At 42.9% G+C, this 24,403-nt stretch overlaps 1 protein-coding gene across 3 annotated transcripts in view; it reads right to left on the reverse strand.

The window, feature by feature from the left end:
* LOC124622191 (putative mediator of RNA polymerase II transcription subunit 26) overlaps positions 1–24,403 on the reverse strand; it is a 283,782-nt gene that overhangs the window by 219,826 nt on the left and 39,553 nt on the right. For all 3 annotated transcript variants that reach the window (XM_047147835.1, XM_047147836.1, XM_047147837.1), the window contains one exon: positions 14,556–14,866. In XM_047147835.1, coding sequence (XP_047003791.1) covers positions 14,556–14,866 — 311 coding nt within the window. The remainder of the gene's footprint in view (positions 1–14,555; positions 14,867–24,403) is intronic.

Consider the following 24,403-nt stretch of genomic DNA (forward strand, 5'->3'; position numbering starts at 1 on the left):
GGAGTACCAGTTCTGTATTATCTCACGTTTTGTTCTTTATTATGCCATATGTGCTGTAAGATGAAAAAGTGCACTTGAAATGCAACGGACAGTTGAAACTAGCCAATAGTGTGGAACTAAACACTTTGTTTCAAATAAATTGACTGCCTCAGCTGAAAAGATTATTAAAAGACAAACTTCTTTAGCAAACCCACAAAAATAACTTCACTGTTTTGCAAGACGATGAATGTTTGACTATCAGAAACGTGGACATAAAATAAAATCTGAAACTAATAACATATTTTGGCATTCTGTAATTATGTTGGTTGGTTGGTTGGTTGGGGGAAGGAGACCAGACAGTGTGGTCATCGGTCTCATCAGATTAGGGAAGGATGGGGAAGGAAGTCGGCCGTGCCCTTTCAGAGGAACCATCCCAGCATTTGCCTGGAGTGATTTAGGGAAATCACGGAAAACCTAAATCAGGATGGCCGGACGCGGGATTGAACCGTCGTCCTCCCGAACGCGAGTCCAGTGTCTAACCACTGCGCCACCTCGCTTGGTTGTAATTATGTGAATGTATTTTAATTCACTACTTAGCTCCCAGCCACAGAAATCCATTTTGTTTTCATTTGACATGAGAGCAATGAACAAAGAGGAAACAGCAAAATCACTAAACATAAACACGGGTCACATGGAGACTACCCACCTCCCAATTATAACTCAGGCTGCTCTATGAATCAGCCCCTAATATATGATATTTCCGACCCAGGGCAATACTAGATAGTGACCCCCCCCCCCCCCCCCCCTTCCTTGAGCGTTGGAGGTAGGATGCCATATATTTAAAAATTTTACTTTTCGAAAGTATGTTCATTTTGTAGTGCACATCTTTCTGAAGAGTCCAATACATAAAACATATGTGTTCGAGGAAATGTACGACATGTTATTTGGTCTTAAGTGTGCCAAAGTGCAGTGCCACGTCTCTTCACACAGCATTCTTCTATCGCATGTCACTGTATGTCGCTCGCTCTGTGGAATTCAAACGTGTAATATTTTGTAATACATGCCATCAAACTATATTCAGGACAGTGGAAATTAAAATGTCCTGTGGCGCCTCTCCTGCTCCCAGTCGGCTGGTTTGACATCCTGCCCTCTTTTTTTAAAAAAAAAAAAAAAAAAAACCACACACACACACACACACACCTCTCAATTAATCCTGAAAACTGGAAATTTGTGGTAAGTTCAATGGCGCTGAACTGCTGAGGTCATTGGTCCCTATGCTTACAAGCTACTTAATCTAACTTATGCTAAGGACAACACACACACCCATGCCTGAGGGAGGACTCGAACCTCCGACGGGGCGAATCGCATGAACTGTGACAAGGCGCATCAGACTGCGCGGCTACCCCGCACAACAATTAATACTGGATGGGATTATTTGTAACTGGGAGAACAAGAACTCTTCAAAAAATTTGCACTCTTTATTGCCTATTAGCTAATAACTTGCTGTTTTGTACAACATAAAATTAAATATAGTATACATGAAACCAGTAAAGACAAGAGACAAGCAAGACAGTACACATTTCTTCAAACCTTATGTCCTAGCATTTTTTTGCCTCTCTCTAATCTTGCTAACCTTTACATGGCGTGCTTTCCTTTCTGGGACAGAATTATTACATCATCAAAGTTTGTCAAATGTTTTGCTACATGAAAAAACGAAATGTCGTCATCTAATACTGAAAAAGCTGTTAATACAAATAGTACCCAAGACTGGTGTGGTTTCTCAAAGACTGGTGTGGTTTCTCGATCTGATTAGTCCGCAGCTCATGGTCTAGTGGCTAGCATGGCTACTTCTGGATCACGGGATTCCGGTTTCGATTCCCAACAGAGTTGGGGATTTTCTCTGCCCGGGGACTGGGTGTTTGTGTTGTCTTCATCATTTCATCATCATCCTCATCATTCGTGACAGTGGCTAGATTGGACTGTGAAAAAAACTGGACCGAGAAAAAATTGGGGCTTTGTACGGGCACTGATGACAGGGCAGTTGAGCACCCCACAAATCAAACACACCATCACCACTGATCTGATTACGTGCGATTACGTGTATTTTGTCACTAACTGCTAGAGAAAACAAAACAGTCCTGCCTAATATTGGAACAATTGTAACACACACCAAATAAACGAGATTGTTTTGGCACAAATGGTCATTTTTATAAACGCCAGAATATAATTCATGAAGTACCAATATCAAATGGCTATTAGGCCTACTACAAGCAAAAAGTTTTGTTAGGAAATAGTTTCACATTTCATTCATATGCTCCAGCTTCTGAAGCATGAGATCGAAAAGAAGTACTATGAAATTTTTACACAAATTTGGAATTATCATATTCTTTCATAATTTTTGTGATGTTCCCGTTTCTTCTCCTTCCTCATTCTAACAAACAATCTTGTCATCACTAATTCTGTAATTATTCCTGCCAGTGTCAAAACTTATTCTCTGGTTAACTTCACTAACCCTGCCACAATCACCGGTTTAGTAGTCCCGTGTTTATTCGCCAGTTAGATGTTATTACGTGTTCGTACAATGTGTTTTCCGCACTACTCTGAAAATAGAACTCGAGCAGCTACTAGACGGGGATTGAACAACTGGCCCTTACTAATGTAGCGGTCTGGCCAAACATTTTCTGTCAGAATTTCATTTTCTTGGATACACTGAAAAGATAATACATAATCTTTCTTACCTGTTATTTCTGTTAGTCTTTTATTTCCACTCTGGTAGTCTAAATCTATGGATTTCACGAGTAATTGTAACAATGCTGATCATTCTCAAACCCAGTCAGCCAAGTCCTGAGTGTAGTTTGTACCTCAACCATTTTGCTTTGTAGTTTGCCACTTGCCAGTGACACTGCTGGTGCACCAAATTTAATACACTGTACAGTAATTTAATCAAACAATGAAAAATCCACTGTACAGTAATTAGAAATTTGAACTGTACACTTTGCAGTCAAAGGTCTCCAACAACATCAATGAATGCACTCCATTTAATATTAAGCTATGTATCAATGGGTATAAATATATAAATAGTGTAGCTACAGCATAGACGCACTTTCTGATAGATAAATCAACAGAGATAATTATACGAGTTGAAATTAAGTTCAGATCTCCTATAAACAATGTTACACAACAGCTACACATCCAGGTGCTGTGATAAAAATATTGCGATCTGGAAATGTTATTGTCAGTGAACCATTCAACCCCACTTACCACCACTACAGCTCCAAAAAACTTATGGCAGATACTGTTAGTTGTGGCTCATTGGTAAGTGCCCAACTACAAAGCAACAGGTCCAGAGTTGAATCCCAAATAGGTTCCTAGGACGATTCTTTCTGTCACTTGTCTTTTCCATTTCTATAGCGTCTGATGGGTGGTTCGTTGGTTTAATGATTAAAGGACCGAACTACGAGGTCATGAGGTAATAGTTCCCCTACCTGGTACAGAAAGGTCAACAAAACTACACACCACATACCGGAGGCACCCCAGCCACTGTTACCGACACAGACAGGACAAGAGAAACATGGGAAAATGGAGGAAGGACACCGAGCCAACGAAAACAGACAAGAAAGAGGAAGAAGGCGGCACAGGTGAATACGGTGACAGCTGCGGCAGGCCACAAAGCCCAGACAGCCACTGCCTAGTTGGGGCTGAGAAGGCAACAGGTCGTCCTGTCAACCCCTCAATGGGCTGACAAGGCTGAAATGCTATCCCTTAGAGAGACTGGAAAAACCCGCTTCACGAATAAACCATAACATCGGATCAGCCACTAAGGCATCATAAGCTTACACCAGGTTAAGTGAGTGAGAAAATACAAGAGACCACCACAGGGTGGGTAGGTTAGGACAGTCCAGCAAAACATGGACCACTGTTGAACAAGCACCACAACGACAGTAGGGCGGATCCTCACGACAGAAGAGATGACCGTAAGTCAGCCAAATATGGCCAATGCAAAGTGGCAAAGGATGATGGAGTCCTTGCGAAAGACCCACATGGAGGAGCTCAACAGTTTCGTGGTCTCCTTTATCACCTGTAGTTTGCTCAACAAAGTCAGAGTGTACCTTTATGCACTCAGAATCCTTAGAACTTGATGGCATAATACTGATCGAAGGTCCAATTCCGGACTACCAATTTCAAGAGATGGCTTGCTGGTAGCCAATTTGGGCAGTCTGTCATCTAGTTCATTCCCTAGGATCCCAACATGACATGGGGCCCAGCCAAAGACCACCGAGCGTCTACATTATTCAAAGCAAAAAGGAATCCTGGATAGTCAGGACCAAGGAACAGCAAGGGTAACATGGGTCAAAACCTTGTACACTGCTCAGAGTGTTGCTACAGATGAGGAAGGACTCACTGGCGCTGGAACAGATATGCTCAAGAGCACGAGAGGTGGCAACCAATTCCACAGTGAAAACACTGCAGCCATCGGGCACGGAGCACAGTTCGTTACATCCTGCACGAACATACGCAAAGCCAGTGTGACTGGCAAACATCGAACCATCTCTATAGACTACTTCTGAACCCTGAAATGTGCCAAGAATAGAGAAGAATTGGTGGTGGAGGGTCTCTGGATGAGCCTGGTCTTTCAGACCTTGTGATAGCTCAAAAGAGAGGTGCGGATGAGGGATGCACCAAGGCATACATGAGTAGACTTGGAGAAGAGGTGGTAGAGGGGGAAAGCTGGAGTTCTGAAAAACGGAACTGGATGCAGATGGTGATCATAACCCTAACCATAACCAGATATGGGCCGCCACTGCAGGAGGTGGATCTCCATATCTGGAAAGATGACACTGTAGTTAGGGTGCTCTGGGGAGCAGCAGATGCATAACGTTTAAATAGTCAACTGTCGTTGGCACAGAACGTGAAATGGTGGAACCGCTGCCTCAACTAGGAGGCCGATCATGGAGCTAGTCCAAAAGGCACCAGATGCCAGTTGTACCCCACAATGGTGTATTAGGTTCAGCATCTGTAATGTCGAAGGTGATTCTGAGCTGTAGGTCAGACTCCCATAGTCTAGACAGGACTGGAACAATGCTGTGTAGGGAAGTATCAAAGAAGAGCAGCCCACAACCCTGTTGGTGTTGCTGAGGTATCGAAGAGTACTGAGGTGCAACCAACAAGGCGGTTTCAGATGACAAAAATGGGGAAGCCATGTCAAGCAGGTACCAAAGACCAGTGCCAAAAAGTGATGATGAATCCACCACATTGAAGGAGTGGCCACCATGGTACAGATCTGCATGGGGATGGACTGTATGGCAACTATAGAAATGTATAATGCAGCTCTTGGCAGCTCATTAATAGCAACTAAAGAGAGAGGACACTCAAAACAGAAACCTGTGGAACCCCATTCTCCTCCAGATGGGAGGTATTACGGGACGCGCCAAACTGTGTCTGAAAAATGCAACATGAAACAAAGTTCTCAATAAAAAACTGGAGTGAGCCAAGGATGCCCCACTCACGTCGGGTGGCACCATGCGGTATCACAAACACCCAGTGGTATAATAAACTTCATGCACATCAAAGAAGACTGCAACAATGTGCTTATGACAGGCAAATGCTGTTCAGATAGCAGACTCCAGGTGGACTAAATTATCTGCCTACAGCGGCCTAGCAAAAATCACTCTGAGTCGAAGCTATAAGGCACTGAGATTCAGGCATTCAATACAGCCTTCGACTCACCATACTTTCAAATAACTTGCAGTGGACATTGGTTAAACTGATCGGACAATAGTTGTCCATCAGAAAAGACGATTTAATCAATTTCAAAACTGGAATAATGATACTTTCTTGCCTCTCACCAGAGATGGTTAAAAAGATGTTGGCTGGCTGCCAGTAAGTGTTTAATCATTTGGTTGTCCACATGGTCTGGTCCAGGAGCCGTGTCGGGGCACACAGCAAGGGTGCTGGCGAATTCCCACTCGCTAAATGGTGCGTTGTTATGGCTCCAAGCAGGAGGGGGGTGGGGGGGTGGGGGTGGGGGGGTTCGAGAAGATGGAAGCAGGCAGATAGTGGACCATTGCTGATGCCTGAGCGAAATGTTGAGCAAACTGATCGGCAACAGCATCTGGGCTGGTAAGGGTAACACAAACCAAAGAAATTCCCAGGACACCTGTATGAGGATGGCGAGCATAAATGCACATGATCTTTGCCTATACTTGCGAAGAGGGAGTATGTGGCCCTAAGGTAGCAACATATCTTTCTCAATAAATCTGTTTCTCGTGTTTCGGAAACCAATGCGCCTGGGCACGAAGCCATTCAAAGGATAGGAGGTGGTCGAGACATTGACGTTGTTTGTAGTATTGGAGAGCATAATAGCAGTCCTCAACAGCCGCAGCAATTTCGTGGATCACCAAGGGCCAGTCTTCCAGAAGGAACCACAGAAGGAGCTGCTGATAGGATGACGTCGGTAAAACTCCCTGTGGATTCATCAATGCCATCGCATGATGGAGCAACTGGGATGGCAGCACAGGAAAAGGCATCTCAATCCGCATTAGTAAAGGCCCACCTGGAACAGTGTCCAGGCAAGTGATGCTGCAGAAAAGGTAAGGCGATTGGAAAATGGTCGCTGTCACATAAACTGTCATGAACTCCCCAGTGAAAGGAGGGAAGGAATCCAAGGTTAAGAGATGGAAAGCTCAGGGGCAGAGAACGTGTCGTGAGCCACACTAAAGTAAGTGGGGCTCCACTGATAAGGAGGCAGAGATCAAGCTCTGCCAGCAGGTCTCCCACAACCCTGCCGTGGTCAGTGGTTGCAGTGCCATGCCACAGAGGGTTTTGGGCATTAAAATCCCCAAGGAGATTGAAGGGGGGGAGGGAGCTGTTGAAGGTGAGCAAGAAGCATAGGAGGCCGGTTTGGAGGGAGATAAAAATCGCATATTGTTACTGCAGTCTAAGTGGATCCAAATGGTCACTGCTTCCAGCACAGTATGAAGGGGAACCCAGGAACTAACAATGTCTGGGTGACCAGTGTAGACAAAGGGCTCACAAGGGGTCAACCCAGTTCTGGCTGAAGGCTTGGAAATCATGAGGAGTCATCAAATGAGTGTCCATAAAATGAGATTCCTCCAATACAACACAAGCTACAGAGTAGACATAAAGAAGAGACCGCAATTCTGGGAAGTGATGATAATAACCAACACAGTTTCAGGTTTACAGATGGAAAGCTCCACGGCTGAGAAAGTGCTGTATGCAACACTAAAGTGTGTGGGGGCTCCACTGTTAAAGAGGCAGAGATCAAGCCCTGCCAGCAGGTCTCCAACAATTCTGCACCAGTCAGGGGTAGCACTATCACCCCACAGAGTAGTACAAGAGGCTGGATGGATGTCGAACGGGCAGAAATGGTCACTGTGCTGAGTCAGTGTCCCTCACTGGTAAGGATGGACTGACTATGAATTTAAAATCGAACCCTGATTGAGAGGGAGAGGGCATCTCCCACTAGGATGTCTGCGAGGTCCTCATCCCAAGACTTACACATTTTCTCTTCTTCTTCCGATGGTGCAGTCAGGAAGAAAGCAAGTCACAGCAATATCAGGATCCAAAAGAGAACAAGTGGCTTTGAGACCCACAGAGTGTGGGTCCTGCATCCGACTTGAAGTAACAAGCTTCTTGTCCTGGAGATGCCCAGGAGGACGGTTCCAAGAGGGAGCCCCATCCCCGGCAGGAGACAGAGAAGGCAGTTTCTTCTCCAGCTGAGGACAAGGAGCGGTTCTGTGAGGGGAGGGGAATGTGGACCACTAGAGAGAAGAAAGGAAACGGGGACAAGACAACAATTCAGAAATTTGTGGTAAGGACTATGAGACCAAACTACTGAGGTCATCAGTCCCTAGCCTCAATCTAACTTATGCTAAGGACAACACACACACCCATGCCTGATGGAGGACTCAAACCTCTGACGAGCGTGGGGGGTGGGGGAAAGGGGGGGGGGGATGCACTTGAGCAATGGGGAGCAAGGACTCCCCATGTGGAGAGGGCTGCAGCAGTCGCTGCAAATAGGATTCACCTCACAAGACAAAGACATGTGACTGAAATGGAGACACTGAAAACAGCACATGATAAAGCTTTATGTTGCACCAATTAACCATAACCTTGACTTTTTCTGGATGTGTGTACCCCTCAAAAGCCAGGATGAAAGCACCGGTATCAACATGACTGTGCTTAGGACCTCTCTGGACTCGCTGAACGAAATGAATGCTGTGTTGTGCCAAATTAGTCCCAAGTACCAGATTGAAAGAGGCAGTCCCTGTGGAAGGTAAGGCCCTGGGTCAAATTTAAGTAGGATCTTCTAAGCGCTCACAAGCACAAAGGGAATCCGACTGACTGGCAGAAGAGGTTTGAATCTGTAGGGAACCAGATCACATATCACTAAGAGGGGGCCATTTGGTAGCAGCGAAAGTCTCCCCACCTGGCCTGGAATAAGCCAAATAATGGGTAAAGGATTTCATCCCAAGCCAGTAGGTGTGGCCTTCCTCCCAGGGGGTGGTCGGGGAGAGAAATGTAAAGGAAGCAATAGTAGGAGCAGACAGAGAACCATTCCTGTCTCAAGAGATGGCTGCAGAACTGTGGCCAAAAGCACGTAACTTAGCACACTTCGTGTGCAGAACGTCCACCCTGGTACCACCAATTCCACTATGGGACTCACCCCATGGGCACCACCCAGTTGTGGCAAAGGCCACCTGGTGCAGCCATTGTTGCCTCAAGTTTTGATGGCCCAAAGAGACGAGTAACCCCTCCTCCAGGAGTGTCACCTCTATGTTGTCGGGGTGGGGTGGGGGGTGTCAGCCAGATGATGACCCCTCCCCTCCCTCCTAACATGGACAACTACACGTGCTGATGAATTAGTGATGGGAGTGGGCTATGGTGAGGAAGGAAGGGGGGGGAAGAGGAATCCATGCCGAAGATGCTTGGGAGTGAGCTCTTCCCCGTATGGCTCACGCTATGGAACCAATTTACAAAGGGAGGTCAATCACCAATGGAGAGCCAGAAAAAGGTGTGGGGGGGGGGGGGGGGAGAAGGGAGAGTGGAAACACAAGGAAAGGCCAAAAAGGAATAGCAGAGCTGATGGTCGTCATAAAGGGAAACACTGAGGGAGAAAGAGGGATGTTGTGCAGGAAAGGAAGGAGCTAGAGTGGATAGGAGTAAATATGGTGAAGGGAATGCAGCCCAGGAGATAACGAAGACAATAATTTTGTTAACATGGAAAATGTCTAGTTGCACTGTGGTTTGGAGTCCACACTAAACTTAACATCTACAGGTACACATCATCTACACTTGCATCCATATCCTGCAAACCATTGCAAAGTGCATGGCAGAGTATGAGCCAGTTACCAGGATTTTTTCTCGTTCTATTCACACATGGAATGTGGGAAGAATGATTGATTGAATGAATATTAGAATAATATTGTCCTCGCGATCCCTATGTGGGGAAGGGGTTGTAGTATATTCCTGGAGTCGTCATTTTCAGCCAGTTATTTTGTTAGTAGGTTTTCTTGGTATAGTTTATGTCCATCTTCAACAGTCTGGAGTTCAGTTTCTTCAACATCAGTGTGACACTTTCCGATGGATCAAACAAATCTGTGACCATTAGTGCTGTCCTTCTCTGTATACGGTCAATATCCCATTAGTCCTATTTTGTACGGGTCCCACACACTTTAGCAATAATGTATGATGGGTCACACGAGTGAGTTGTAAGCAGTCACCTTTAGACTGATTGCACTTCCCCAGTATTCTATCAATAAACTAAAGTCTACCACCTGCTTTACCCACAACTGAGCCTACGTGATCATTCCAGACGAGTGAAATCAGTGTCATTAGTTTGAGAAACAGCTGAAATCTTTAAAATTGAACAAAGCTCAAGGGCCCGATGGAATTCTGTCAGATTCTATATTGAATATGCAGCTGAGTTAATCCATCTTCTAACCATAATCTATTGTAGTTCCCTCGAACAAAAAAATGCATCCAGTAGTTGGAAGAAAGCACAAGTAACACGCCTCTACTAGAAGGGTAGTGGAAGTGATCCACAAAACTACCATCTAATATCTTTGACATCAATTTCACATGCCTACTGTTACATCCAGGAACTTGTATGAGTTGACCAATTCCAACCATTACTCATTAATATTAAAGTCAAAGGATACTATGTTTTTTCGTTTTGTGAAGTGCAAAATTTTACATTCTTGAATATTTAAAGCATGTTGCCAGTCTTTTCACCACTTTGAAATCTCATCAAGATCTGACTGAATATTTATGCAACAACAAAAATAATCAATTTTTGACAATATAAGGTAATTGGAGAGATAAAAAATCTACTCATCAAGCAGCATCAGGGGAGCACACATGTAAAAAAAGGTTTCATGTATGGAAGCTTTCGGAGCCACTGGCTCTGAAAGCTCGCATATGTAAAACTGTTTTTTATATGAGTGTTCTCCTGATGCCAGTTGGTGAGTAGATTTTTTATCAGTCCAATTACATTATACTGCATATTTATGCTGCTTCTTCCAGACAGCACTTCATTGTAGATACTGCATGATCTGCAAAAAGTCTGCGATTAATATTAATATTTGCTGCAAGGTAATCAATATCCAACATGAACAACAAGGGTCCCAACACACTTCCCTGGGGCACACCTTAAGTTACTTCTACATCTGACAATGACTCACCATCCAAGATAACATGCTGTGTCCTCCTACCAAATTTCACTTGATACTCCATATGTTTGTATTCAATTTTAAAGATTTAAGCTGTTTCTCAATATCAATTACACTAATGCTGATTTCATTCAACTTTTCAGTGGTACGAAGATTAAATTGGGGCAAATCTCCTGGGTTTTTCTTTGTAAAGGAACATTTGAAAACTGAGTTAAGCATTTCAGCTTTTGCTTTGCTGCCCTCAATTTCAGTTCCTGTCTCATTTGCCAGGGATTAGAAACCAACTTTGATGCCACTAACAACCTTCGCATACAACCAGAATTCCTTTGGGTTTTGTGAAAGATAATTTGACACTATTCTGCTATTGTAGTCGTTGAAGGCTTCACGACTGCCTTCTTGATAGACAAAAGCCTTTCATTCAGCATCTCTCTCACTACAGTCCTGTGCTTTTCTTATAAGTTTCTTTATAGTGACTGTATATCATGGAGTGTCCCTCCCATTATAAACTGTTCTACTGTGTACGTATCTATCGATTGTATGATGAACTGTTCTATTAAACTTGAGCCATAGTCCCTCTACATGCTCAGTTATAGGTCTCCCTACAATTGACGGGCAAAGTCAGTAAAAAAAGGCAGATACTGATCAGAGAAAGATAATGGCATAACAATTCCAGTAAGACCATGCCTAGTAAAACATCCCAGTGTTCAAATCAACCTTGAGATTTAAGACAACTTTACGGAACTTTACTAACGGTATGTCACATACCCTGATAAACTATAAAAAATGAACTTCAACAGAGCACAAGTGCATAACTCAGTAATAGGATGATTAATCAACGGATGGTAGAACTCAAGTGTTCACGGTCATGTTGATATTCACGACTCACTTACTACAAGATGAATGAGTGAGATTACTACAAGAGTCACACAAAAAACGATGCTGTCAGTTCTAAAATGGATGGCATGGGTGAGCTTGCCTTGTACTGCAGATTTGGATTAGGCTGGTAAGTTACAGAATGTGCTCACTGATGAATTGTAATGCTGTATTGGCATTCAATGGTAGTGGACACAGTAGAAACAAAAATCTAAGGACAACTATAAAATGAGGACTTTATTCTCCAAGGAAACTGAATACACTCTCTGTCTGTACACAGAGTGTCTGACCGGATAACCAGCTACGAAGATTGTGTGTGCTAAAACTTAAATTGTCTCAATGTAATTTAGTAACAGACCATGCAGTAATGCCAAAAGAGAGCCAGGCAGATTGCTCTCGATGCAATGGAGCTGTTAATACAGAGTGACAATTATTGAACTATATGTAGGGGGGGGAGTAAAACCAGTTACAAACTACAATATGCACACACTTCATTCAACACGTAAATGTCACTACAGATATTCAGATTTATATTATGACATGTTCAACATGCTTGCCATTGATAATGATGTGGCGCAGATGAATAGCGAAATTCTGTATGTCCCTCTGAAGTGTCGGAACACTGATGCTGTTGATGACCACCTAAACAGCTGTTTTCAGCTCAGCAATGATTTTGGGGTTATTGCTGTACACCTTTCCTTTAATATAACCCCCCAAAAAGGAGTCGCACATGCTCTGGGTACCCCACCCAGACCCAGAATGCAGTCCCTGAGGTGCTGCTCAAGTTCCATCAAGCACTAACCACATCTTGTCGAAATCAAGGTCACTTTGGATCTTTGGGATGAAATCATCTTCCAAAACCTTCATGTACCATTCGGTAGTCACCGTGCCACTGACTATTCCATGACTGGACGCTGCACAACACACAGTCACCCTTTGAGGGTGGAGAGACTTCTCAGTCATGAAATGTGTATTCTCAATCCTCCAAATACACCAATTTTGCTTACTGACAAACCCATCCACAAGAAAGTCGGCTTCGTCGCTAAACCAAACCATATTCACATCAAGGTCCTGTTTGTCAATTCTGTAGACAATAGTGTTGGTGAAACACAACTACTGTTTCATGGCCCTGGACCTTAATGGCTGATGGGTTTGAATTTTGCATGGGAAGAGATGCAGGTCTTCAACAACAATTTGTTAAAACGTCTCCTGGTTTATTACCACCTATTGTGCAGTATGTCTGTTCAATTTTCTGGGGTTGGTTTAAAACACAACGCATGTCTTCTCAATGTGTTCAGGCGTTTTCACACTTTTTCGATGACTGTCATTGCCAACACTGTCATCATGAACACTACCCGTTCTCTCAAACTTTTAAATCAAATTCTTGATTGGTAGCACACTTGGATCAATTGTCTTCGGCTTGAACTCTGTCGCAAACTTCCTTTGAGTGCAGTTGGGCAGTTATTGCTTGCACAGTAGGCTTTCACAAGTTCTACACACTCAGGTACGCTGTATCGTGACATTTTCACGTGCATGGCCGACAACAACAAGGCGCATGTGCATGCACATACTAATTCCCATCATGTCCGGAGGCCAACCATGCAGTTTGAATGTCCTAACGCAAACCATTCAGAAGTCATGACAACTTTATTTCATTTAGTTCAATAATTGTCACCCCAAATCATAAACTCTAAATTGCGTTAAAAACCTTTGGTATGTACTGAGGACAATCTCTCATTATGAACTGTACTATATGATTTTTCTGTTTACAGGGTGGGACAAATTTACCAGCTATAGTCTGGAACTACAGTACATAGTCTTAAAACATTTGTTCCCCTCTCATTGCAGGAGAAATTGACTACATATTACATATATGGTAAAAACATGTCATCTTACGTTGTTTCTTACTGTCAGCAAATTATGTACTGATAAGCAAATAAAGAGGAATCTTAACATTGAATATATATTTAAGTGTTAGGAAGTCTTTTCTGAAGGTATTTGTCTGGACTGTAGCCATGTATGGTAGTGAAACATGTATGATAAACAATTTGCATAAAATGAGAACAGAAGCTTTCGAAATGTAGTGCTACAGAAGAATGCTGAAGGTTAGATGGGTTGGTCAGGTAGCTTATGAGGAAGTACTGAACAGAACTGGGGAGACAAGAAAATTGTTTCACAATTTGATGAAAAGAAGGTATCGAGAACAGATTCTGAGACCTCATGGGATCACCAATTTAGTATTAGAGGGAAGTGTGGGAGCGGGGATAAAAATTGTCGAGGGAGACCAAGAGATGAATACAGTAAGCAGCTTCAGAAAGATGTAGGTTGCAGTAGTTATTCGGAGATGAAGAGGCTCACACAGGATAGACTAGCATGGAAAACTGCACCAAATCAGTCTTCTGACTGAAGACCACTATAACAACAACATGCAAATGAATATTAAATGAAATGAAACAATTAGCGTATGAGACTGCATTGACTGATGGCAGGTAATTTGGAAATTTGACATAAACACAAAAATACTGAAGAGTTCTCAGAATGAATGGTTTCTTCTACACAAACCAAGAGAAACGAACAAAGAAAAACATGTAAAAATTTGACATGTTATGTGCTGAGAAACTATCACTGAAGGAAACAACACAAAGGACTGAACAGAAGTTGTTACCTTTCTATACATTCCACATCTTGTTTTCAGTTGATACTCCGACTTGGATAAGCCCTTTCTTCAGAGTTTTTGTCATATTTTCGTTTCTATTTTTCTCTCAAATTAAAGAAAAAATATGTTAAGTCATAATCAATTTTTCTATGTTGTTACTCAATCTGCAATAATTTCAAGGCCTAGTGACACAACACAACACAACAAAAAACACACACACACACACACACACCACACACACACACACAGAGAGAGAGAGAGAGAGAGAGAGAGAGAGAGAGAGAGAGAATCTGTAGCAAATTTGCAGCTACGTACGATGCACACCCATCTACAACTACCAAACATTATCAAAGTACCTGCACGATGCTCCATTCCGTTCTCCAACAACATAGTTCCTATCAACATACAACTCTCCAATGTATTCCGAGTTGGACAATCGCTGCAACACCGAGAGTTTTATGTAGTAGATTTTCCCATGGGCATGTTCTGTTTCAAGTATATATTCCTCAACAAGTTGGGGTGTCACATCAGAGGTTTCCCGCGGTCTATCGTAGCTCTTTGCATAACGAAGTACATCAACTCCACCTTCAGGCATTTTGATTTCAGGTGGATCCTCTTCAAGAGAAACAGGGGCAGCAACAGGAGGTGGAAGATTACCATCACAAACCTGCAAAATTAAAACAGAAAGTAAACAGCTATACTTCAATAGGACATCAAGGATCAAAAATAGTAACTATTTTCTCATTTAATATACACAATAAAATTCAATGGATGCAATGATATTCAGTAGTAGATAAACATAAATATTGTAAAAAGTAAATTCCCACATGAAGAAAAAAACTAGGACGATTAAAGTTCAGTTTCGCATCAATATCCAAGCCATTAGAATTGACAGAGAAGAGGGGCGTGGTGGGGGCGGGGGAGGGGGGGGGGGGGGGGGGGGGGATGGCACACACTCAGTTGGACAAGGGCATTGCATTTTATCTGCAATCAAGCATTGTGTAAGATACCCTGTAAGCTAATGTTGCAAAATAGTGTTCGAAACATTAGTAACGAAATGCTTAGAGATGTTTCTACACATAATCCAGAATCGTGCAATGATCATAGGTCCTATTATATAACAATGAACCATTTTCAACTTTAAAACAAACCCTGTTAGGGTGCTGATACATATTGCACATTATTTCCTATTAACTAATAAAATGCTGCAATATCTTGTCTGTTTATGCATACATGTGTGCCAACTTGCTCTCCAGACTGAAAAGGACAAAGATTTGAAACCTCACAATTTTTCATGTGCCTATCTGCCACTCACTACATCATCTTAGGTGTTCGTAGTGGACTGTCCATCCAATTCAACAGATAGCGACAAATGCGGTTTCCAGCTCAGACTAATGGATCATTTGTAAGTTGTGGAATAATGAAAAGAAAACTGTTGGTTGATTCACTGCAGGCATTGTTATTACTGGAAAATCAATCTGTAAGATACAAATTCATGAAGAGTCTTTCTTTGGGTGTCTTGACGTATAGATCTGTGAATACTTTGGGAAATCAAATCTTTCGTCACTGACAACGATCTAGAATACTGAAATTAATAAATACAATCATAAAAAGGTATATGTATTAGTTTGGCAAGCCCCAAACCAGAGCCGGGGTTATACTGGATAAGGCAGAATAGTATACACCAAATCAAATTACTGTTTCAGTTTTTAAATGTGGGGCTATTCCTAAGGTACATACAGCACTGGCCTGATAATACTGCGTATAAGTCACAGCCCAAAAAGTCCGACAAAGAAATAAGAAATATTTTGTGTGAAAATAAGCCACACACTGCTTGAGAGGAAAAAAAATGGCCAGACGCATGCAAGATTCGAGCACTGAAGATTAAGTATGTATACAGATAGTTCATCCATTCCAAGGATCGAGAATGTGGACGATTTCTGGCTATCAAAATTGACAGCGGAAAGATGTCTGTGCCAGGAATTCCAAGACTTATGAGAATGTTTTAATTTCCAGTAAGACATCAGATGACAAATGAGAGAAGAAATATTCTTTTTGTGTGTTACAATTAAACATTAACAATTTCCCAATATTTTTTCTTTACCTGGACTGAGAAAACTTGCTTTTTGCCAAATTTCATGATTCTAAACCAACAGGATGTCCCCTACAGGTTTTGATAAGTGAGTTCGCAAGTACCAAAATATGACATAAATGACAATATATTTTGGTTGCTTTGATGAACCTTACATTTATTACACTGCCAAGGGACTATAGGATCTTACTATGTGACATAAATTTCAACTTGAAACGTCTACCTGTGGGTCAGAAAAAGGAGTCTTAAGAGATAGACGGACAGGCAGTCTGATAATAAGTGGATAAATATGTAAGGGTTTTTAGTACATTCCTAGAGTCAACATTTAAAGTTGGTTATCGAAACTTTGATAGAAGCCTTTCTCAGGAGGGTTTCGGTCTATCTTTCAAAATCTGCAGTTTCTCTCAATGACAATCTCCCATGGGTCAAACAAAATTGTGACCATTCGACGTGCCCTTCTCTGTATATGTTCAACATCCCCTGCTAGTCCTATCTGGTACAGGTCCCACACACTTGAGTATTACCCTAGGATGTGTCACACGAGTGATTTTTAAGCAATCACCTACTGGGCTGATTGCACTTCCCCAGTATTCTACCAATAAACCGAAGTCTACAACCAGTTTTACCCACCAAAGGAAGGAATGTAATTATGCCATTTCACAGCCCTACAAAGTGTTACACCAAGGTTTTTGTATGTGTTAGCGGATTCCAATTGTTGTCATTGTTTCGTGAAGAGAACAATTTTCCATTCCCGAAAATTTAGAGAAAGTGGACAATCTTTGCACCCTTTGAAATCTTATCAAGATCCTGACTGAATATTTATTCAGCTTCTTTCAGACAGTACTTAATTATAGATAACTATGTCATCTGCAAAAAATCTGAGGTTAATATTACTATTGTCTGCAAGGTCATAATATAGAGCATGAAGAGCAAGGTGTCAACACACTTCCCTGGGCACACCCAAAGTTACTTCTTCATCTGATGATGACACACTGTCCACAATATACTGTGCACTTCCTACTAAGAAACCCTCAATACAGCCTGAAACTTCACTTGATACTGCACGTGATCAAACTTTTGTCAATAGGCATAGGTGTGATACTGAGTAATTAAATGCTTTTCAGAAATACTGCATCTACTTGAATACCTTGATCCAAAGCTTTCAGCATGATCGACGTTTTTGGAATACATGTTGGTTGGCACTGAGGAGGTCATTCTGTTTGAGAAACTTCATTATGCTTGAGCTCAGAATATGTTCTAAGATTCTGCAACAAATGGGTGTCAAGGGTGTTGGATGGATCATTTCTGCTACCCTTCTTGTAGAAAGGTGTGGCTTGGTGCTTTTCTCCAACTAATAGACACAGTTTGTCATTCAAGGGATATATATTTCACTAATCTTTTCAGTGGTATGAGAACTAAGTTGGGGCAATACTCCTGAGCGTTCCTTTGTAGAGGAACATTTGAAAATAGAGTTAAGCATTTCTGTTTATGCCTTGCTATCCTCAATTTCAGTTCCTGTTTCATTCGTGAGTGACTGGACACTAACTTCTGTGCCACTAACAGCCTTTACAAGACCGGAATTTCTTTCGACTGAAGGCTTCACACATTGCTCTCGACTACCAAACACATCTCATTCAGCATATCTACCTATAGCCCTGTGCTTTGTTTTATACCTATTAAGCAATCTCTGTTCCCACAGAAGTTTCTTTACTGTGAGTGTATACCAAGGAGAATGATCTCTTAAATTATCAGCTGTCCTACTTGGTACACATCTATCCAGTATATGGTCAAATATTCTTTTAAACTTGAGATATAGTTCTCCACTTACTCCTGTCCTGAGCTAAACGTTTCAAGTTCCTCTTTGACGTACAGCACTATTGTTTCTTTGTCTAGCTTGCTGAACATATAAATCTTTCTACTTGTTTTAGTTGCCCTTCATGTTTTCATATTCACTGTTGCTATAACTGTCTCATGTTTTTTGTCTACTGCAACAAATGCACCACCTCCATTTCCTCGTTTCCCAAACTTTTAGGTACAAGATTCAATTTTCTCCAAAGACCTCACTACTGTCAAGTTCAAGTTTAACCAGCTTTCTGTGCCTAACATTATGTGAACTCCAGTGTTTTTAGTAGTGCTTTGAACTGTGGCACTTTGCTGTGAATGCTTTGGCAGCTAACTACGTGGATTTTGATACTCTCATCAGTGGGAGGCATTTCTTTGGGTCTTTCACTGATACTTGTGGTTTTCCCACAGCTATAGTTATCTGGTTTGGATGGAGAGTCACATAATCTAAAAAACCTTTGTGAGCACCTCACACACAGTCAGTTACTTGTGCAGCTGTCTCTGATGTGTGAGCACATCTGACCTATTTAGAGAGGCACTTAAACTCCCAAACCTATGACACACACCCAGGAAGTAAAACTAGCTTGTCACAGAACCCTCAGTGTCTCTCATTCAAGTCTTCCACTCAACCCTGTGCTAGTGCAAGGCACCAACAAATACTCGCACTGAATTCTCCTTATGGCGTGCTTAACAATCTTGCGATTTCCAAAGCCTTCACTTGGATTATTTCTTGTGAGATAGGCATGTCCATTTATCTTGCACATAGGAAAGAACCTTAGCTTTAACATACTTGCAACTTTTCGGTCCCCTGAATTGTTCTCTTGCTGAAACTCCTTTCTTCCAATTTTCTTTTGAAGCAACCCAGTGTCACACATTAGATTCATACCATGTGAACTTTTTCCAGCCCCTCTGTTGGCTGTGGTCTTGGCATAAGACACAACTGTAAGTTTGAAGCTTGTGTCGTAACTGTGTCAAATTCCTTCACTTGATGATCCTTTTTGCTCAAAATGATCATTTATATTGGCATAGATCAGGCTCTCATCCCAGTATCCAACCAAAACTGAATTATAAGCTCATCAAGTATTATTAGTAGACCTACACAATGTCAATAAACACCACCATAGTAGGCCTATTTTGTCGCCACTGTAAATCTGATCAGCTGTTAAAATTATTATCTGTGATTATTTCTTCAAACTCGTCTTTGAATTTTTCTGCCATGTCTTGATTTGGTGAAAGTGTTTCTCCAGTTACATCAAATCTTTGTATGCCACACCAGAATTTAATGTTTCTCAGGCAACAGTCAGAAAAATTGTATTCACTTTCTGCAATACCTAAATCTTGCCCATATTTCTTTCCCTTTTCAATGACCATTGGCCCTGTTACGGGGTTTCTCTCAGACTGTACTGTGCTGAACCATTTGTAAAACATGCAACCTGTTCCAGTTTCATTTCTGTTTAATGCTTGTCTGGAAGCCACTTTTCAATTGTTACTGACTGGGAAGCAACTTTCATTAGTTCATCTTTTGGCACCATAAATGATTGATGACCCAATATTAAATTCATTCATCAAAATATTTCTATTCTCACCTTTCTCCAAGCATTTGATGATTTTCAGTTTCAGGTTGATGATCGGTGTTATATCCTTACATTTCCCCCTGATCTAGAACTCAAATAATGTTTCCACTTCGAGAACGTTGTCACTGTTTAAGTGTCAGTGTCAATAAAACTTCTACAGGTCACTTTGTTATTTATGTTCCCTACTGTAATACAGATCCTGGTTCACAAGAAAAAAACTGGCAAAAACTGCTCACAAACAAAACAATGAATTTATTTAATCATTTAGCATATGGATTTACATATGAACAGCAACTAACAATTGTGGGTTACATAATTTTACACAATTTCACAAAAATATATTAATTTCATAATTTATTATTTTTTTAAGTCTACAAATTAATATCTAATCTGTCAATCTATTCAAGGACTTCCTCTGTCACTTCAAAGAAATCTTCCAAGTTCCCATGGTAGGCTCTTCTGCTACAGCTTGTGTGGATCACCTGGTGTTCATTTCCAAAGTCACATTGAGAAGATGAAGCCCCTCACCATCGGTAGAGATTTTCAGCACACATGCCGTGGCCTGTATGGATCCGATTAATTGCTTTCCAGGCACGTCGTGTTAATTCCATGTTGGCTGGTGTTGTGTCAGGTCTTTGCAGGGTCTGATGTTCCTCATGGGCAATAGAGTTCCACATTTCTGTCCACTTTTGTTGACACTGAAAGTAGCTGCCCGTGGTGATTCTGCCACTAGAGAAGATGGTTACCTAGATTTTAATCAGTTCATTCAGAGTGCAGGAACATCAGCGTGCAACTCGGCGAGTTAAAGTAATTTGTATTCCTTGAGGAGGGCGCTCTGCCTTCAGAGGTCTGGTGGCGCAATATTGCTTTGAGGTTGTAACCAGTATAGAGGAGTAGATCTGGTGCAGCCTGTTATTGTCCTCATTGCAGCGTTTAGCTCTACATCAATTTTTCTCACATGTGTGCTATTAAGCCACACTGGGACACAGTATCCGGCAGCAGAACAGACCAGCTCTATGGCAGCGCATCACAGTGCCATAGCTCTTGTGCCCCATGAGGTACCACTCAACTTCTGTAGGATGTTATTGCGTGTTCTCAGCTTTGCTGTGGTGTTTTCAGTGTGCTTCCTGTAAGAGAGGGTTCTATCAAGAGACACCTAGATATTTTGGAGAGTGACAAACTGCCTATTGGCTTCTGTCTCGGGTTCTTCGGCCGACGTTCATCTAATGATTTTTCTGACGTTTCGCCAGCACGAGTGGCTGGCATTGTCAAAGCTTCACCCTCCATTGCCGGTGGTGAACTGGAGCTGAGCTAGCGGGTGCAGACTATATGTACCTGGCATGCCAACGTCCGAGGGCTTCTCCGCGGTCATTTCCGGTGCGGTTCTCCTCTTGCTACCTGTGACGGTCGTTCACTGCAGTACGGGAAGCCAGGATCCGTTGACCTTAAGGCTTTCCTCTTTCTTGTTCAAACTGTTCGCGTGTTTTTGGATTTCTACAGCTTCACTGAACAAGCGCGTGTGATAGTGCTTCTCTACAGCCAGAACTTCCGTGTCGGCGAATTTTATTACGTGGTCGGTCTCATTGAGTGCGTGCTCTGCCACGGCCGATTTCTCCACCTGCCCCAACCTACAATGTCGCTTATGCTCGTTGATCCTGGTGTTGATGGATCGTCCAGTCATTCCGACATAAACTTTTCCGCATGTGCATGGTATACGGTATATTCCCGACATTGCAAGTGGGTCTCTTTTCTCCTTCGCCGATCTAAGACACTCTTTGATCTTCCTTGTCGGTTTGAAAATCATCTTTACGCCATGTTTGCGCAATATACGGCCGATTCTGTCCGTCACTCTGGGAATGTATGGCAGAAAGGCCGTACCCGACATTTCTTTTTCTGGTTCCTTACTTCGCCGAGTGTTTGGCTCTGTTACACTTCTAATATAATTTTTGGTTGGTTGGTTTGGGGAAGGAGACCAGACAGCGTGGTCATCGGTCTCATCGAATTAGGGTAGGATGGGGAAGGAAGTCGGCCGTGCCCTTTCAGAGGAACCATCCCGGCATTTGCCTGGAGTGATTTAGGGAAATCACGGAAAACCTAAATCAGGATGACCGGACGTGGGATTGAACCGTCGTCCTCCCGATATAATTTTTGGAGTACTCATTGCTCCTCAGGACAGTTTCCAGGTGTTGCATTTCTTGTTTGACGTGTTGCGGCTCACATATCCGTCCTGCTCTCGTTACGAGCGTACTAATCATGCCTCTTTTCTGGCTTGGGTGGTGGTTCGACAGTTTGTGCAGGTATTGGTGCGTGTGTGTCGGTTTTCGATACACGCTGTGTCCCAGGTTTTCGCCATCCCTTGTGACCAGCACATCTAGAAATGGCAGTTTCTTGTCCTTTTCTACTTCCATGGTAAATGTTATGTTGGCATGGAGGCTGTTCAAGTGTCTTAGGAAGCCACCGAGCTGTTCTTCACCATGGCTCCACACCACAAAAGTATCATCGACGTACCTGTACCACACCTTAGGTTTGCAAGTCGCCAAGTCCAGTGCCTGTGCTTCGAATTGTTCCATGAAGAAGTTGGCCACCACTGGACTGAGAGGACTACCCATGGCCAAGCCTTCCAGCTGTTCGTAGAAATCTCCATTCCACGTGAAATAGCTCATGGTAAGACATGCATGGAAGAGCTTTCTGATGTCCTGCAGGAAAATGGAACCAATGTGCTCCAGAGCGTCACTGAGTGGCACTTTCGTAAATAACGAAACAACATCAAAACTGACCAGGATGTCGTTTGGTGCAAGTATCAGTTTCTTCAGCTTCTCAATGAAATGTCCTGAGTCCTTAATGTATGTGTCGGTCTTCCCCACATGTGGCTGGAGCAGAGAGGCCAAGTGTTTTGCCAGTTCATGTCGGTGATCCAGGAGCGCTAACAATCGGTCTCAGTGGAACGTTGTTCTTATGGATCTTGGGTAATCCATACAGCCGAGGTGGTAGGGCTTCTGTGTTGCGCAGGTTTCTCTGTATGTCCGCCGGCAGAGAAGACGCCTTGATTAATCGATTCGTATTCCCTGTGATACGCTGCATCGGATCTGTGCTTAGTTTTCGGTATGTCATCGGATCTAATAGGTCTCGGATCTTTTGCTCATAATCTTTGGTCTTCATTACGACGGTCGCATTCCCCTTATCGGCAGGCAGTACCAATATACTCTTGTCGGCGTTGACATTCTTAATGGCTTGTACCTCTTCTTTCTTCAGGTTGCAAGCTGGTGGTTTTGCTCGGTGCAGTATCCTGGCTGTTTCCATGCGTATTTCCTCTGCCCTTTCACAAGGAAGGGTCCGAATGGCTGCTTCGGTGTTGGCAATATCCTCCATAGGTATAGTTCTCGGGATGATAGCGAAATTCCCTCCTTTTTGAAGAACAGACACTTCCTCTTCGGTCAATTGTCGTTCAGTGAGGTTGACCACTGTGTGTGACATGTCGGGGATCACCTTGTTGGTCTGCTTCCGGCATCTTTCAAACTTTTTCTTCTGTCGCTCGGTGCAGCGTTCAAGTTCGTTCTGCATGCTCCTGTGAGTGATGCTGTCGATCTTAGTCCCAGTCGTCTCGATGCAGTCTGCTACTTAGTTGATAGAAAATGTCCAGAAGTTCCTGATCCATTCTTGCCAAGTCTCTCCGTGTTGTATGTATTCGCTCACGAAGAAAAGCTTGTTCCATTCTGTCGTAGATACGATGAACTTCGGTGTAGCACATTCATCTCGGCACCGTGACAGAAAGGCGAGAGAGGACATCAGTCGCGCTTTCTTCTTCCATCGTTGGTCAAGGCGTCGGTACAATCTGCAAATCTCCTCCCCGTAGAGGCGTAATACAAAATTGTTAAGGCTTTCGTGGCCACTTGTTGGCAAACTGCCTACTGGCTTCTGTCTCGGGTTCTTCGGCTGACGTTCATCTAATGATTTTTCTGACGTTTCGCCAGCACGAGTGGCTGGCATTGTCAAAGCTTCACCCTCCATTGCCGGTGGTGAACTGGAGCTGAGTTCGCGGGTGCAGACTATATGTACCTGGCATGCCAACGTCCGAGGGCTTCTCCGCGGTCATTTCCGGTGCGGTTCTCCTCTTGCTACCAGCAACGGTCGTTCGCTGCAGTACGGGAAGCCAGGATCCGTTGACCTTAAGGCTTTCCTCTTTCTTGTTCAAACTGTTCACGTGTTTTTGGATTTCTACAGCTTCTCTGAACAAGCGCGTGTGATAGTGCTCCTCTACAGCCAGAACTTCCGTGTCGGCGAATTTTATTACGTGGTCGGTCTCATTGAGTGCGTGCTCTGCCACGGCCGATTTCTCCACCTGCCCCAACCTACAATGTCGCTTATGCTCGTTGATCCTGGTGTTGATGGATCGTCCAGTCATTCCCGAGACAGAAGCCAATAGGCAGTTTGTCAACAAGTGGCCACGAAAGCCTTAACAATTTTGTATTTTGGAGAGTCTTGGTGGTGAAGGACCAGACCATTTAAGGTGACATTCCACTTTGCATTGGCCATTCTGCTGTTAGGGTGAAAGCAGCCGACTTCAGTCTTCGTTGGATTTGGTATTGAGTCTCCACTTTTTGAAGTATTCATCTATTGTGCTTAGATCTGCAGTTCTCTGTTGGGTGGCCAAGGCTAGATTGTCTGCATAGATGAACTTCCTTGTTTCAGGGAGGTC

This window comes from Schistocerca americana, chromosome 7, assembly GCF_021461395.2.
Source record: "Schistocerca americana isolate TAMUIC-IGC-003095 chromosome 7, iqSchAmer2.1, whole genome shotgun sequence".
NCBI classification, from domain to species: Eukaryota; Metazoa; Arthropoda; class Insecta; order Orthoptera; family Acrididae; genus Schistocerca; species Schistocerca americana.